The 18,032-nt window shown below is 40.4% G+C and overlaps 1 protein-coding gene across 1 annotated transcript in view; it reads right to left on the minus strand.

Moving 5' to 3' along the window:
• Nucleotides 1–14,953: 14,953 nt before the first annotated feature.
• The window catches only part of CD1H11orf65 (chromosome D1 C11orf65 homolog), a 59,888-nt gene continuing 56,809 nt past the window's right edge, over nt 14,954–18,032 (minus strand). Inside the window, exons 8-9 of the mRNA XM_032595008.1 lie at nt 17,788–17,843; nt 14,954–15,445 (exon numbers count right to left, since the gene is read on the minus strand). Of these exons, the coding sequence (XP_032450899.1) occupies nt 15,303–15,445; nt 17,788–17,843 (199 nt within the window). The 3' untranslated portion in view covers nt 14,954–15,302. The remainder of the gene's footprint in view (nt 15,446–17,787; nt 17,844–18,032) is intronic.

Consider the following 18,032-nt stretch of genomic DNA (forward strand, 5'->3'; position numbering starts at 1 on the left):
GTAAAGCTACAATAAAATTAAGCAATGTTGAGGGGCACCTGGGTGGCTCAGTTGGTTAAGCGTTGACTTCCGGTCAGGCTGTGATCTCACAGTTTGTGAGTTTGAACTCAGCGTTGGGCTTTGTGCTGACAGCTCAGAGCATAGAGTTGGCTTCAGATTCTCTGTCTCCCTCTCTCTCTGCCCTTCGCCCATTTGCGTGCATGCTCTCTCTCTCTCTCAAAAATAAGTAAATTGAAAAAAATATAATCAACGTTAAAAGCAAATTAGTACTTAAGAAACATATTTGGGTTTTCAGTAGGAAGATTCCTCAGCGTTACTAGATTGTGAAGTTGTTACATTAGGGAGAACAGATTTCAAAGACACGGTATCGTTTCTACTTTTAAAAATGTATACTGGCCCTTCTCATTCTATTCTCTTCATCTTTGAAACCCTTCTGTGCTCTCTTCTCTTTCTCTGATGACTTGTATCCCGTTTCTAGTTTATGAATTCTCTTGTTAGCATGCATAATCTCCTTTTTAGACCATTCATCGGGTTTCTTTTCAGGAATAATTTTTCATTCTTAGCTCTGAATCATTCGTCAGATCTGTTACTTGTTTTGTAACATCCACTTGTTTTTAACTTTTCTGTTCTTTTTCTGTCACTAATCATTTCACACATCCCTATTTTATAGTCTCTCTAATAGCTCTACATAAATCACATTCCTGCACTTGTGTCTATTGAATCTCGTATGTGGTGGACTGTTGATTCGTGTGTCTTGTGATTTTGTAAGGTGAGCTTCAGCTGGGCTTTCTCTGTGGGAATCCTGAGTGACCAGGGTTAAGAACAGTTCCTTCCAGATTAGGTTTCTGGAGAACTCATCTTGAAATGATTATTTTGCATTTCAGATAACCGAATTAATCTTGACGTATCTTTGTCTTATACACTGCCTACATGAATAATTTCGTATATATAGGAAGTTTTATTACTATAGTGAATCGAGGGAATGTAGTAAACTTACGTCTTTATGAAAGCCTTGGAATCTTCATGGATGGAATAAGAGATTATGAGCTAGATGACAGTATAGGTAAATGAACTGTGGCTAATTCTTGCTAGTTGATGCATACAAAGAGCTTTGAATAACATTAATCTACGCTTCAGCCTCGAGGTATGCTGTAAGTTTTCTGTCCTGTTGCACCTATTCTTATTATAATGGCTTTGTCCAGTCTGCCAAATTTGCAGATAACAAATGTAGGAGGAAGAGTTAATTCACAGGTGGTAGAATCAAGCTTCTCAAAGATCCTGACAGGAACACTGTCTGGAAATGAATATACGATTTGTTGCATGCTGAGTACCGGAAATATATGCAGCATCTCTTGGAAGATTAGTGATTTTATCCCAGTTTACATCTGGAGAAAGTGCAGTTGAGAGAAAGTAAAAGTAACCTGTCCAAGACCGGAATATAGTACAGTGAAGGTACAAGTGTAAATGGACAATCTAACTTTAGAAGCTTTCAAGTAAGAAGAATCTAGGCGTCACCAATTGCTCAATGAAAGCCAACAGAAAGGCTAATAGATTGTAGACTGAACACTCGTGTCTAGATTAAAGGAGAGAAAGTGCTGCCTCATTCTGTGGTCAGTCCCGCTCTCCTTACAGTATATACTTAAAATATATGCACTTAGAAATACGGTATGAAGGAAATAGGAAAAGCTGTGGATTTCTTAGTTACAGTAGGCAATTCTTTAAAAAAGTAGAAAGCTAGTATACTGACTTAAAATCTAGAAATATATGCCATTTCAAGTATTTTAATTGCACTTTAATGAAATTATATATTTTCCGTAGATTGATTTTAGTACATTGAATGTATTTCTTAAGGCCTGTTGCACTGTTCCCTGTTTTTGAATAAAATTTTCTAAAAGAAAATACATGCTAAGACTCATTTATTTTATTCAGATGTTTGTCTTGTGTGCCAGGCATGGTGCTAGTTCCCAGGGGGACAATGGTGAGCAAGAGGCGGGCACAGCGGACCCTTAAAGAGCCTGGGGTCTGGCGCAGACAGGCAGCTTGTACGCAGGTCAGCTGGGGAGCCAGCTACCCAGATCCAGCCCGGTGCCCTGCACTCAGTCCTTGCGGGGACCTCTAGCCCTACCCCTGGCCCCAGCAGCGGTCTACGGTTTTATTCCTGGGGGAGGTCTCTGAGCTGTAAAATCTCAGGCCCGTACATCCCCTAATAGCTGAATCTAACACTTAACACCTAACTCAGATCCCTAAAAGTAACCTAACTGTAGATGTGAAAAGAGTGGCTTCCTGAAGACGCTATGAGAAAAGCGGCCTGGTTATCCTGGAGAAGACCCCAAACACTTAGGTATTGGTAGTATTTCGGAAAATGGTTGTGACGGTGGGCATAAAAACAGAAGGACCGACTGAATACGTATTTGGAGTATTTTGAGCCGCCGATCCCTCCTTGCCTCAGCTCAGTGGATGGCTGCTATGTCTCTTCTCACCCGGGCAGAAATCTGGGGTTTTAGTCTCTTGAGTGGTCTGTGAACCGCAGGATAACCAGGTACACACCTAATCCCTAACCCTAACCCATAACCATAACTATAACCCTAACCCTCTGTAGTCTCTGAACTGCAAAATACCAGACACATAAACTAACCCTAACCCTCTAACCCTAGAGCTGAGAAGAAAAAGAAAAAAATAAGTTCTAGAAGCACAATATCTCCTAAGCCTCTAACCCTAGAGCTGAGAAAAAAAGAAAAGAAAAAGAAGTTCTAGAAGCAAAATATCTCCTCCAACTGACAATTTTGAAACCAGATTCTGAGTAGGGTTGTTAACTTTACTAGTAGATTTTAATGTTAGGTTATTTGAAAACCACCCCAAAATGTTTCCTGGTGGTATATGTAGTGTTTGAATATTCACTGTACACTTATAAATCTTTGTAAATATTGCTGAACTTAATATTACAAAGATTTTTTTAGTGTTTATTTTTGAGGGCACAAGCAGGGGAGGGGCAGAGAGAGGGAGACAGAGAATCTGAAGCAGGCTCTACATTGTCAGCACAAAGCCCAACGCGGGTTTTGAACCAACAAATTGCAAGATCATGACCTGAGCTGAAGTCGGACACTCAACCGACTGAGCCACCCACACACTCTAAACTTAGTATTTTTTAAAGAACTTTCTTTTAGATATTCATGATTATAAAAGTTGGAAATACTCTAAGAGAAAAATGGGTAATCAGCTGATTACAAATTTGTTGAAAGTCATTGCAGTGTAAACCAACTTGGAAAATGGATCTCGTACCTCTCAAACATATTCATGGCATGGAAAGGATAAAATACAATGAAAATAATCCTGATGAATCAATGCCTTCGACTTCTAAGGAAGTAATGACACCAGTGCTACAGAAACGCTCCTGATATTAGTAAGAGCCCTTTTATGAGTCCTGTATCGCCCTTAGATCAACAATTACAAGAGTTACAAGAAAATTGAAGACCAATATCATGAACAGGATACAAATATTTGTGAATCAACTCCATCAATTAAAAAACAAAGTATATCATGACCAAATGACATTATTCCAGAAATACCAGGTTGGCTTAATATTTGCTGTCAGTTTAATAAACTAACAAAGAAAAACCATATCATGTCAAGAGATGCAGAAAAGGCATGTGACAAAATTCAACATTCATGATAAAAACTCATCAAACTAGGGATAAAAGGAACATTTTCAACTTGCTAAAGGAGAACTATTAAAAACTCACAGCTCATTGGGGCGCCTGGGTGGCTCAGTCGGTTAAGCATCCAACTTCGGCTCAGGTCACGATCTCACGGTTCATGGGTTCGAGCCCCGCATCAGGCTCTGTGCTGACAGCTCAGAGCCTGGAGACTGCTTCACATTCTGTGTCTCCCTCTCTCTCTGCCCCTCCCCCACTCGTGCTCTGTCTCCCTCTGTCTCAAAAATAAATAAACATTAAAAAAATAAAAACAAAAACAAAAAAAACCCTCACAGCTCACTTCATAATGGTCAAAGACTAAATGTTTTCCCCCTAAGATGAGGAACAAAGCAAGGATGCCACTCTTACCAGTTCTATTCAACACTGTACTGGAGTTTCTACCCATGCAATAGAGCAAAGAAACAGAAAGAAAAGACATACAATTTGAAAAGGAAGTACAATTATCTTCCATTTGCATATGACATGATCGTCTATGTAGAAAATCCTCAGGATTCTGTATATTAAAAAGCGCCCCTATGTTCTAGAACTAGTGAGTTTAACAAGATCAAATAATAAAGGCCAACATACAAAACGTCAACAATATTTCTGTGTATCAGTGTCAAAGTGTCCACACTAGGCCCAAGATGGAGTCACTTTTTCTATCCCATATCAGCAAACGAAAACTTAACTGAGTTTCTATGCTCAGCTCTCCCAGAAAAAGAAGGCCCAAGCCAACCAACTGGCACTTACCTGCTCAGCAGAAGTTTCTTAACCAAGCTCCAAGACTTCCCTTTACTCCATTTAAAGTAATCTTACTTTGGGGCGCCTGGGTGGCTCAGTCGATAAATCGTCCAACTTCAGCTCAGGTCATGATCTCACAGTCTGTGAGTTTGAGCCCCACGTCAGGCTCTGTGCTGACAACTCAGAGCCTGGAGCCTGCTTTGGATTCTGTGTCTCCCTGTCTTTCTGCCCCTCCCCTGCTCATGCTCTATCTCTCTCTGTCTCAAAAATAAATAAAAACATTAAAAAATCAAAAAATAAATAAATAAAGTAATCTTACTTTAACCAGTTAAATGCCCAACTTCCTGTTCACTGTAGTCTGTGAAACCCTCTTGCTTTAAGAAGCTCCTTTTGGTTTTCTAGACTGGATTCTTCCCAAATCATGAATTGCTAAATGATAGTCAATTACATCCAGAAATTATGTATCTGTGAAATTTTCCTTTATCACCAGTAATGAACAGTTTAAAATTGAAATTAAAAAATACCATCAAAAAGATGAAATAGTTGCACATAAGTTCAATAAAATATGTTAGGTGCCTGGACACTGAAATTTATAAAACATTAATGAGGAAAGCAAAGGCCTAAATATACAGAGAGATGTACTATGTTCATGGATTGGGAGACTCCATATTGTTAAGATAGCAATTCTCCCCAAATTGATACACAGAATCAATGCAATCCAATCTAAATACAAGCAGTCTTTTTTCTTTTTTTTTCCTTTTGTAACTTGACAATTGGATTATAAAATCCAAATGGAAATGCAAAGGAATTTGAATAAGCCAAAACAATTTGGAAAGGAAATACAAGTTTGAAAGACATACACTAAAGCCACAGAAACAAATACAAGGTGGTACTGTCATAAAGATAAGACATACAGATCAATGGAGCAGGATAAGGAATCCAGAAATAGACCCTTATATATGGTAACTGATTTTCAGCAAAGGCTCCAAGGTAGCTTAATAGGGAAAAGACAGTGTTTGCAAAAACAACAATAACAACAACAACAAAACATATCTATATGCAAAAACACCCACAAATCTCAAATCTTCTCTCCTACTATATATAATAACTAACTTGAACTAGATGATATACCTCAATGTGAGAGCTAAAGTTATAAAATTTGTATAAGAACTCCTTTGTGACTTGGTTTAAGCAAAGATTTTGTAGATAACACATTAAAACACTGGCCAGAAAAGAAAAAAAAAAAAAATAACCTGGACTTTATTAAAATGACAACATTTTCTCCTTAAAAGACATTAATAAAAACTGCCAAGCCTTGCAAAATAGTATCAGATAAAGGATTTGTTTTTAGAGCACACTTTAAAAAAATATTTTAACACAATAAGGAAATGAACGATCTAATTTAAAAATGGCAAAAGATTTTACAAGACACCTCAACAAGAAGATATCCAAATGGCAAACAGGCAATTAAAGAACCTCCCATCCTAAGTCCTAGGGAAATGCAAACTAAAATCACAATGAGATGCCATTCACTATACATCCACTAGACCAGTTAAAACATGTTACAACACTAAGAGACAAAGCACAAGTGGCCAAGTCAAATGTGTTCACTGCTGGTGGGAATACAAAATGGTACAACCACTTTAAAAAACAGATTCTTGAGTTCAACTGAGGGAAAATGTCAGAGTAGGAGGGTCTGGACTCACCTTGTCCCACAGACACACCAAGGTAACAACTCCACGTGTTGTAACAAACTCTGAAAACGGACTGCAGCCTGGCAGAACAGGTCTATCACAGCTCGTCCTCGACAGAAGCCCACACCAGAAAAGGAAGGTGGGGTGGAGACACTGTTGGGAACCCCCACACCCCCACCCCAAGCAACTGACCAAAACCAGGAGGGGCATCACCAGCAGGAAGAAGCGGGAGGATCAGACCCCACACTGGGAGACACCACCCCTCCAGACCCCCACAACGGGAACAGGCAATAAGGAAGAGGAGTTCCCATGAAAACTAGCTTTGAGAGCAAGTGGGGCTTAACTCCAGGAAGTTGAAAAATCAGGGCATCTTAACTTCATAAGTGTTAATTATCAGCAGGTTTTACTCCAGGAGAGTGTGAAGGCAAAAGGCAATGGAGTCCTCAGCCTTGAAGAGCCGGCATACTAAATAGCTCTGCCCAAGGCACAGCACAGGAGAAGCAGTGTGAAAAGTCCCTTGGGTATTGGTGAAGGACAATGTGCCAGGGGGCAGGGATCCGTAGGGCATTTCTCCAGGAATGAAAGTGCTCGCGGCATCAGTTTTCTTCCCCTGCCCGAGCCTGGAGAGCCAGAAGCCTGAAGGAGCCAATGCTAACACATTCCATCCACCTGGCTGGCAGAGCAGGCCCTCCCCCTCTGGTCGCCTACAGACCCACCCACCCTACCTCTGCCCCACCACACGCAGGCAGCCCGGGCCAGCACCAGCACCACTCCCAAGTGACTCCCACCCTGGGGAGTGAGGGAGATAACCACCCACATCGCGCGTCCGGGTTACCGCAGTCGGGCCCTTTAGCTGGCTGTGCGGGGAGCGAGCCCCGACCTCCGGTGCACCTGCAGCCGTGGCAGCGAGGCTGACTGCAGACGGCCAGGCTCACGGCCCGACCTGCCCACCAGGAAGCCTGCGGCAGTCACGGCTGGGCTCCCGACATGTGGGGAACAAACCCTGCTCAGTCTACCCACTGCAGGCAGAGCTGGTCACTGCCTCAGGCTGGGCTGGAGGTGACGGCGCCCCAGCCACAACAGGAAGATGCCTGCAGCCCACACAGGGAAGCCCCCGGAGCACCTCATTCTGGCGGCTACGGGGGTCTGTGCCCAAGGGCACCACAGGACCTCTTCTACATAAAGCTACTACCTCCAAGCCCAGGGACAGAGCTGACCTACCTAACACATGGAAACAAACACAGACACAAAACGAGGAGGCAGAGGAATAGGCCCCAGATTAAAAATCAACAAACAATCACAGTAAAACAGCTACATGAAACAGAGATAAGCGATATACTTGATAAGGAATTAAAAGTAATGGTCATAAAGATTCTCCACGGACTTGAGTACAGTCGATGAACTCCGTGAGAACGTCAACCAAGAACTAGAAAATCTAAAAAGGAACCAGTCAGGGCTGAAGAATTAATTAACTGAAAGGAAAAATATACACTAGAGGGAATCAATAGCAGATCAGAGGAGGCAGAACGGATCAGTGACCTGGAAGACAGGGTGATGGAAAGCAACCAAGCTGAACAGCAAAAGAAAACAGAATAAAAAATCAGACTAGGTTAGTGGAATTCTGTGACATCATCAAGAATAACATTCACATTAAAGGGATCCCAGGAGAAACGAGAGAGAGAGAGAGAGAGAGAGAGAGAGAGAGAGAGAGACACAGAAGGCGGCAAAAACTTATTTGAAGAAATAATAGCTGACAATTTCCCTAATCTGGGGAGGCAGACAGCAAAAAGTACGATAAAAAGAGTCTTAAAAACAGCAAAAGACAACAGCCACATTCAAGAGAAACCCCAGAGGGCTATCAGCTGATTTTTCAGCCGAAATTTTGCAGGCCAGAAGGGAGTGGCAGGACGTATTTGAAGTGCTGAAAGGAGAAAACCTACAACCAAGAATACCTTACCCAGCAAGGTTATCATGTGGGAGTGAAGGAAAGGTCACTCCCAGAAAAACAAAAGGTAAAGAAGTTCATCACACTAAACCACTTTTTAAAGAAATGTTAATGGGAACTGTTTAAGTTGAAAGAAGAGGCTGTAGCTAGAAGTAAGAAAATTAGGAAAGGAAAAATGTTACAGGTAAAAGCAAACATACAATAATGATAATGATAGATTAATCACTAATAAAGCCAGTATGGAGGATAAAACACAAAAACAGTAAAATCAATTATGTCTATAAAAATTAGTCAAGGGATACAAAAAATAAAAAGATGTAAAATATGCCACTATAGACATAAAACATGGAGGAAGGAGTAAAAATTGAGTGCTTTAATGGTGTGTTTGAACTTAAGTGACCATCAACTTAATATAGACAGCTATACACATAGGATGTTATATATGAAACCCATGGTAACCACAAATCAAAAAACTCTGATACGCAAAAAAAATAAGGAGAAAGTTATCAAAACATACACTAAAGAAAGCCATCAAACCACAAGGAAACAGAGCAAGAGAGCAAAAAAGGACAGAGAACTAAAAACCATAAAACAATCAACAAAATGGCAACAAATATATACTTGTCAGTAATTACTTGAAATGTAAATGGATGAAATGTTCCAATCAAAAGACACATGGTGACAAAATGGATAAAAAAACCAGACCACCCCCCCTAAAAAAAACACAAGACCCATGTATATGTTGCCTGCATGAGATCACTTCAAACCTAAAGACACGCACAGACCGAAAGTGAAGGAATGGAAAGAGATTCTATGCAAATAGAAGTGGAACAAAAGATGGAGTAGCAATACTTATACCAGACAAGATAAATTTTAAAACAAAGACTTTTGCAAGACAAAGAAAGGCATTACATAAAGACAGAAGGGATCCGTCCAAAAAGACTATATAACAACTGTAAATATCTATGCACTCAACACAGAAGCACCTAAATACATAAAGCAAATATTAATAGACATAAAGGAAAAACAGGCAAGAGTTAAACACCCTATCGAATCAATGAATAGATCACCCAGACAGAAAACCAACAAGGAAACAGTGGCTTTACATCACACATTAGACCAGACAGACCTAACAGATGTATACAGAACATTCCATCCAAACACAGAAGAATATACATTATTTTCAAGTGCACATGGAGTACTGTCTAATATAGATCACGTTAGGCCACAAAATAAGTCTCAATAAATTTAAGAAGACTGAAATCATATCAAGCATCTTGTTTCCTCATGACAGTATGAAACTAGAAATCAATCATGAGAAAAAAAAAACAACTAAAAGAACCCACAAAAACATGGAGGTTAAACAATATGCTACTAAACAACCAATGGGTCAACAAATAAGTGAAGAGGACATTTAAAAAAATACATGGACACAAATAACAATGAAAATATAGTGGTCAAAAAACCTTGGAGACACAGTGAAAATAGTTCTAAGAGGGAAGTTTATAATGATACAGGCCTAAATCAAGATCAAGAAAAATCAAACGTTACACCTAAAGGAACTAAAAAATGTAAGAACAAACGAAGCCCAAAGCTAGTGGAAGGAAAACAAAAAAGAGTGGAAATACATAAAATAGAGATTAAAAGAACAATAGAAAGGATCGGTGAAACTAAACACTGGTTCTTTGAAAAAATAAAGTTAATAAACCTTAGTAAGACTCATCAATAAAAAAAGAGAACTCAAGTAAAAGCAGAAATGAAGGAGGAGAAATAATAACTGACATCCCATGAAATACAAAGGATTATAAGAGAATATAATGGAAAATATATGCCAACAAGTTAGACAACCTAGAAAAAAAGGAATAAATTCCTAGACACACATAACCTTCTGATCTGAGTCAGGAAGAAGTAGACAGGCGCCTGGGTGGCTCAAGTGGTTAAGCGTCTGACTTTGGCTCAGGTCATGATTTCAGAGTTCGTGGGTTCGAGCCCCACGTTGGGCTCTGTGCCGACAGCTCAGAGCCTGGAGCCTGTTTCGGATTCTGTGTCTCCCTCTCTCTCTCTCTCTCTGACCCTCCCTGGCTCAAGCTCTGTCCCTCTTGCTCTCAAAAATAAATAAACATTAACAACAACAACAAAAAGAAATTTAAAAAAAGGAAGTAGAAAATCTGAACAAACCAATTACCAACCAGTAATGAAATTGAATCAGTAATAACAAAAACACCTAACAAACAAAAGTCCAGGGTCAGATAGCTTCATAGGTGAATTCTACCAAACTTTCAAAGAAGAACGAATACCTATTCTTCTGAAACTACTCCAAAAAAAAGGGAGAGAGAGGAAAACTTCCAAATTCATTCTATGAGACCAGCATTACCCTGATACCAAAACCAGACAAAGACACCACACGAAAAACTATAGGCCAGTATCTCTGATGAACACAGATGCAAAAATAACCAACAAAATATTAGCAAACCGAATCCAACAAGACATTAAAAGGATCATTCACCATGATCAAGTAGGATTTATTCCAAGATGCAAGGTGGTTCATATTCATAACTCAATTAAGGTGATACATAACTTTAACAAGAGGAAGAATAGAACTGTACGATCCTCTCAAAAGATGCAGTTAAAGCATCTGGCAAAATACAACATCTTTCACCGTAAAAACTCTCAACAACATAGGCATAGTAGGAACATACCTTATAAAGTTCATAAATGAACACTCCCCAGCTAACATCATCCTCAATGGTGAAAAACTGACAGCTTTTCTTCTAGGATCAGGAACAAGATAAGGGTGTTCACTCTCACCACTTTTATTCAGCATAGTGTTGGGAAGTCCGAGCTGTAGCAACCAGACAAGAAAAATAAATAAATAAATAAGAGGCATCCAAATTCTAAGAAAAGAGCAAAACTGTCACTATTTGCAGATGACATGACACGGTATATAGAAAACCAGAAAGACTGCCAAAAAAAAAAAAACCGATTAGAACTCATAAGTGAATTCACTAATCTTCCAGGACACAAAATTAACATACAGATATTTGTTGTGTCTCTATACGCTAATAATGAAGAAGCAGAAAGATAAATTAAGGAATCAATCTTTTTCACAATTGCACTAAATATAGGAATAAACTTAACCAAGGAGGTGAAAGACCTTTACTCTGAAAACTGTAAGGCATTGATGAAAGAAACTGAGGACAACACAAACAAATGGAAAGATATACCATGCTTGTACATTGGAAGAATATTAAAATGTCCATACCACCCAGAGCAATCTACAGATTTATTGCAGCCCCTACCAAAACACCTATAGCATTTTCCACAGAACTAGAACATACAATCCTAAAATTTGTATGGGACCACAAAGGACCCTGAATAGCCAAAGCAATCTTGAGAGAGAACTAAGCTAGCGGTTTCACAATCCCAGATTCCAAAATATACTACAAAGCTGTAATAACCAAAATAGTATGGCAATGGCACAAAAATAAACATACAGATCAATGGAACAGGATACACAGCCCAGAAATAAACCCATGCTTATATGGTCAATTAATTTATGACAAAGGAGCTGAGAATATAAAACAAGGAAAAGACAGTTGGGGAAACTGGACAGCCACATTCAAAATAACGAAATGACCACGTTCTTTTTTTTTTTTTTAATTTTTTTAACGTTTATTTATTTTTGAGACAGAGAGAGACAGAGCATGAACGGGGGAGGGTCAGAGAGAGGGAGACACAGAATCTGAAACAGGCTCCAGGCTCTGAGCTGTCAGCACAGAGCCCGACGCGGGGCTCGAACTCACGGACCATGAGATCATGACCTGAGCCGAAGTCGGCCACTTAACCAACTGAGCCACCCAGGCGCCCCCGAAATGACCACGTTCTTAAACCACACATAAAAATAAGCTCCAAGTGAATTACAGACTTATTTGTGAGATGTGAAACCATGATACTCCTAGAAGAAAACATACGTAGTAAGCTCTTAGACATAAGCGTTAGCAATGTATTTATGGATATGTCTCCTCAGGCAAAGGAAACAAAAGCAAGAATAAACTACTGAGACTACAGCAAAATAAAAAGCACGGCAAAGGAAGCTATCAACAAAACAAAAAGGCAACCTACTGAATGGGAGAAGATATTTGCAAATGATAGATACTAATAACAGGTTAACATCCAGAATATATAAAGAACTTATACAACTCAACAGCAAAAAACTAAATAATCTGATTTTAAAATGGACAGAAGACCTAATAGACATTTTTCCAAAGAAGACATACAGATGGCCAACAGTCATATAAAAAGATGGTCAGCATCACTCATCATCAGGGAAATGGAAATCAAAACCACAATGAGATACCACCTTACATGTGTCAGAATAGCTAGAATCAAAGACAAAAAATAATATGCTGACAAGGATGTGGAGAAAAGGGAACCTCAGGCATTCTCAGTGGGAATGTTAATTTGTGCAAACATTGTGCAGTACAGTGTAGAGGGTCCTCAAAAAAAATAAAAATAGAATTATCATATGATCCCATAATTCCACTACTATTTATTCAAAGAAAATGAAAACATTAATTTGAAAAGATGTATGCACTATTTTTATTGCAGCATTACTTATAATAGCAATGTGATACACACACACACATACACACACACACACACACACACACACACACACACACACTGGAATTTTTTTTTAAGTTTACTTATTTTGAGAAAGAGAGACAGAGAGCTTGCATGTGCACCTAAGTGGGGGAAAGGTAGAGAGAGAGGGAGAGAATCCTAAGCAGCACAGAGCCCAATGTGGGGCTCGATCACAAACTGTGAGATCATGACCTGACCCGAAATCAAGAGTCAGGTGCTTAAGTGACTGAGCCACCCAGGTGCCACACACACTAGAATATTACTTGGACATAAAAAAAAGTGAAATCTTGCCATTCGTGACAACATGGATGGACCTTGAGATATTATTATATGCTAAGTGAAATAAGTCAAAGACAAACACTACATAATTCCACTTATATGTGGAATCTAAAAACAAAACAAAAAAATAAACAGTTTAAATACAGAGAACAAACTGGTGGTTGCTGACAGGAGGTGGATGGGGGGTGTTGATCAAAACAGATGGAGATTAAGAGGCACAAACTTCCAGATATAAAATAAATAAGGATATGAAACAGTAGTTGTGGGCAATGGTGACTGTTGTATACATTGATAGAATTGTCAAATCAGTATCTTCTGTACCTGAAACTAATATAACACTGTATGTCAATTATGCTCCAATGATAAATTAAAAAAAAAAAAGAATAAAATACAGGTTCTTACAAAATAGAGTTTGCCTTAGTTCCCTCTCACAGGTATTTCCCAAGACAAAAGAAAACATATGTCCCCACAAAGACTCTACATGAGTGTTCACAGCATCTTCATTCATAACGATCCCAAACTGGAAACAACCGAACGTCCATCAACTGGTGAATGGAGAAACAAACTGTGGTAAAGCCATACAATGGAACACTAGTTATTAAAAGAGGAATGAGCTACTGATAAGAGCGACAAGATGAATCTCAAAAGCATTATGCTAAATGAAAGAAGCTAAACCAAGGAAGGCCACATATAGAATCATTCCATTTACATGACATTCTAGCAAAGGCAGAACTGTAGTGATTGAAAGATCAGTGGTTTCCAGGGGCTCAAGGTGAAATGAGTGGATTGACTCCAGATGCATAATCTGGGGATGACAGAAATACTATCTAGCTTGAATGTGAAATTGACATGAATGTATACATTTGTCGAAACTCAAACTGAATACTCAAAATGGGTAGATGTAAATTATAGCTCAAGAAATCTGATTTTTTTTTCTTAAATATATAGTAGATCCTCTGAATGATGTGGGTTTTTTTTTTTTAATACTTGAGGGTACAAGCCCCTAGTCTATTAGGCTTATATATAGATATTTTTTTAATGTTTATTTATTTTGAGAAAGAGCGTGTGCGCAAGTGTGTGAGGGGGCAGAAATAGAGTCCCAAGCAGGCTCTGCACTCTCAGCACAGAGCCCCACATTGGGCTCGCTCTCATGAACCTCAAGATCACGACCTGAGCTGAAATCAAGAGTCGGACGCTTAACCGACTGAGCCACCCAGGCTTTTAAAGGTATAGTGTGATGGGGCACCTGGATGGCTCAGTCGGTTGAGCGTCCGACTCTTGATTTCAGCTCAGGTCGTGATGCCAGGGTACTGGGATCAAGCCCCGTGTCCAGCTTCGTGCTGAGCATGGAACCTATTTGGAATTCTCTCTCTCTCTCTCTCTGTCCCTCTACCCCACTTGCACACATGCTCTCTCTAAAATACAAACTAATAAAGACCCAGAATGACCAGTGTGACGAGGGCTCGTAGCAAAGGATGCTTCTGGGAACACACAGTAATTCAGACGTGAAGGATATGGGAGGCCCAGCAGTTACCTCCACTCCTCTACTCCTCCCCCTGTGGAAGATGAAAGACAGATTTTTGCTCTTCTAGCTCCTTGAGCTAAGGGTGCCCCGTGACCTAGTTTCATTTCAAGGATGCCTGAGGTGACTAATGCTGGGACTTCTGGTTGGGCTTTTGCTTTTCAGATAAAAGGAAAACTTGTTACACTGCCCTTATTCCTTTTAGATTATTTATTAATTTTTTTTAACATTTATTCATTTTTGAGAGACAGAGACAGAGCATGAGTGGGGGAGGGGCAGAGAGAGAGGGCAACACAGAATCCGAAGCAGACTCCAGACTCCGAGCTGTCAGCACAGAGCCCGACGTGGGGCTCGAACTCACTGACCAACTCCCTGACCCCAAGATCATGACCTGACTCGAAGCTGGACGCTTAACAGACTGAGCCACCCAAGTGCCCCTTTCCTTTTTTAAATGGAAAAAGAGCTCTGACATGAACACCCGAAGAATGCTTCAAGAAGAAAATCCAAAGATTTTTTTTTTTTGCACCTAAATGTATTTATTTACGTGTGACTGTGAGATTACTGCAGTTTCTTCAAATACAAGGAATAATTTCTACATTTTCATGACCGTTGTTTTGAGTCTGATGTCTTATTTCTCTTTAGGCTTCCTTATTTACTTGAGGTAGACAGATTCTGTGCCAAGAACACACAAGTCATTCCAGTCAGAGTAAACGATCTCTTGACAGTAACTGATGGAGTCGGGGTGAAGGGCTACCGCTCAGGAAAGCGGAGAACTTTATACTCCGTTAAGTGAGATCAGGTGACAGTCTAGGAAAATTTGGTTTTTCATAAAAACTTCCATCTAAAGTATCTTCTGGGATTCCCAATTTCTCCTCTGATATATCTACAGAGTCGTATCCTCGTTTCCGTGCTTGCTCAAATGGGAAACCTAGAGAGAAATGACAAATGTTTAGAAAGGTGTCACAGGTAAGGTGTAGACTCATTCAATATGCTACTCGCTATATGCCACGTAAGGTCCTTTTCCCATCCCTTCCTACCCTGCTTCAAGCAGGCGCTTTTCTATCCTACTACTTAACTGAAACCATACGTGTCTCAAGTTTCTCAGTTCATCCTACTTTTCACTACCATAGTGGTCCATGGTCTACAAAAGGTTCTGCAGGACCTGGATTTGAGGTCTGATCCACTACTGAGTAGCTGTGTAATTTGGGGCAAGTTACTTAGCCTCTCAATGTCCTCATCTGTAAAACGGGGATAATAATAGCACATACGTACCTCATAATCATGAGAATTAAGTGCGATGGTGCATGTAAAAAAACTAGCGTTTAGTTAGTTTGACATTTAGCGTGTGCTCCATGATTATTAGCTCACGGTTCCAGAGAAAAGGTTCCAAACCTTCTCGTGATTTGATTTCCTCGTGCTTCTTGGAGTAATGACACACATTCTCTCCTCTTCTCCCATGCCACCAACCACCACGCGTCATCTTCCACTGACTTCGCTCATAGTGCAAATCTCCACCACTCGATTCTATGCCCCTTCCAATGACCATGCTATCACTTTCCTTCTCTTCACAGTAATCTCTTTTAACTCAGTATTTATATTCTCTGCTTCGGTTTTTATACTTGTCATTCCTTCATATTCTTTCCTCTGCCATTGAGGACCTACTACTTGCTACACATTGCGGATTTAGTATCAAAGAGACAAATCCCTGCAGTCAAGTCAGGGTAGTTACCTACAGCTGTTCTCTAGAAGGCCATCAACTCCATGAAAGCCCTCGAGCGGAAACCACCACAGAGCATTTCTGAGGAACAGGCGAGAGGCTGGTGATGCAGGTTTGGGAGTGAGGGGGGGCCAGCAGGGCATAAGAGTGGAAGGGTGGCCAGAGGCGGAGCCAGAAGGCCATGATGACGTCAGGGTTTTATTCCAAATGCAGTGGAAAATTAGGAGAAGCTGCAGAAGGTCCTCGTCGTTAAAGAGCATGGTTTCTGAAGCTAGCCTGCCTCAGTTCAAATCCCAGCCATCCCAGGAACTGACTGGGTGACCCTGAGCAAGTAACTTGGTATCTCTTTGCTCATCTGTAACAGGAACCTCATCTCACTGAGTTGTTCTGAAAATTAAACGAGTTAATCTTATAAAGCGCTTTCAGACAGCACTTCACGCGGTAATTGAGAGAGAAGATTTTGTTAAACAAATGCTTTCACTGTACTGATTTAAATCTGTAAAAGATCATTACCTATTGTGAGGGGAGCACCCTGGCTGCTTACCAGTTTGGAGGCTGTTGGGAGAACCTGAAGGGGATGAAGGACGCTTGGGCCGTGGGGGCGGCTTGGCTCGGAAATGAGTGGGTAGGTTAAGGCGAATGACAGCGGACGCTTAGGGAGTACATGTTACATGCGAGGCGCCATTCTAAGCTCTTCACATGTATTATCTCTTATTACCTCACAACGACCTAAGAGCTGCCACTGTTATTCTCATTTTAGAGAGGGGGAAACCGAGCTGGTAACTTCCCCAGGATCACGCAGCCAGTACACTGTCGGGCCAGAAATCAAAGCCAGCAGCCTGAATCAACACCCCACCCGCGTAACCTCTCCGCTGTACTGCCTCTCACTGGCGATCGCAGGACAGAACCCGGACCCCCAGAATGTGCAACAACCGCAATTAGGCATCAGCTACGTTAGGACTAGTGATATTTCTAGGACATGAGACTAGGCCTCCTCAACACGCTATCCGCGGCAGCACAATGGCGGCATAGAGCCTCAAGAACACTCCTAACATTTTGAGGCGTTTATTTCACCAAATGAAGCTTGCTCATTAAAAATAATTATGGAAACCATGAGAGAAGCAACTTTTTAAGGGGAGGATTCATTTCTTTCAACCATTTTTCCAACCTAAATAAAACAAAATTTTCTTCTATTCCCAAATAACAATCTTACACATAAAGGTACAAATGACTTGGCAAATTCATTGGTGTCTCTGCACAGTGTAGGGTGCTGAAATGCTAGGTGCTTCGAAGCATGTCCGTGTGTGGAATGTATCGTTTTCTTCATAAGAATTTCCCATGAAGTATTACTAAAAATCACCTACTTTTTAAAAAATTTACATTCAAGTTAGTTAACATCCAGTGTAGTCTTGGCTTCAGGAGCAGAAACTGGTGATTCACCTCTTACATATGACACACGGTGCTCATCCCGAAAAGTGCCCTCCTCGACGTCCGTCACCCATCTGGCCCATCCCCCAGCCACCTCCCCTCCAGCAACCCTCAAAATCACCTACTTTTGAAGTTAGCTGAAGAGTTGCTTGTAGCAATTTCCTTCCAGTTGGCAATATACCTAAGCACATTATATGGGCATTCATTAAACTGAATCAACGTATTAATAATCAACTGATCCATTAGTACGTGTTAGACTACTTGTAAAATTCCACTTTCTCTATGAAAACTTGAACTGATGCCGACTAATTCACAGGTGCAAATGTCTAATTCTCATGACTTTTCCATGTCCAACTAACTCTCATGTATC

Source organism: Lynx canadensis, chromosome D1, assembly GCF_007474595.2.
Source record: "Lynx canadensis isolate LIC74 chromosome D1, mLynCan4.pri.v2, whole genome shotgun sequence".
Lineage (NCBI taxonomy): Eukaryota > Metazoa > Chordata > Mammalia > Carnivora > Felidae > Lynx > Lynx canadensis.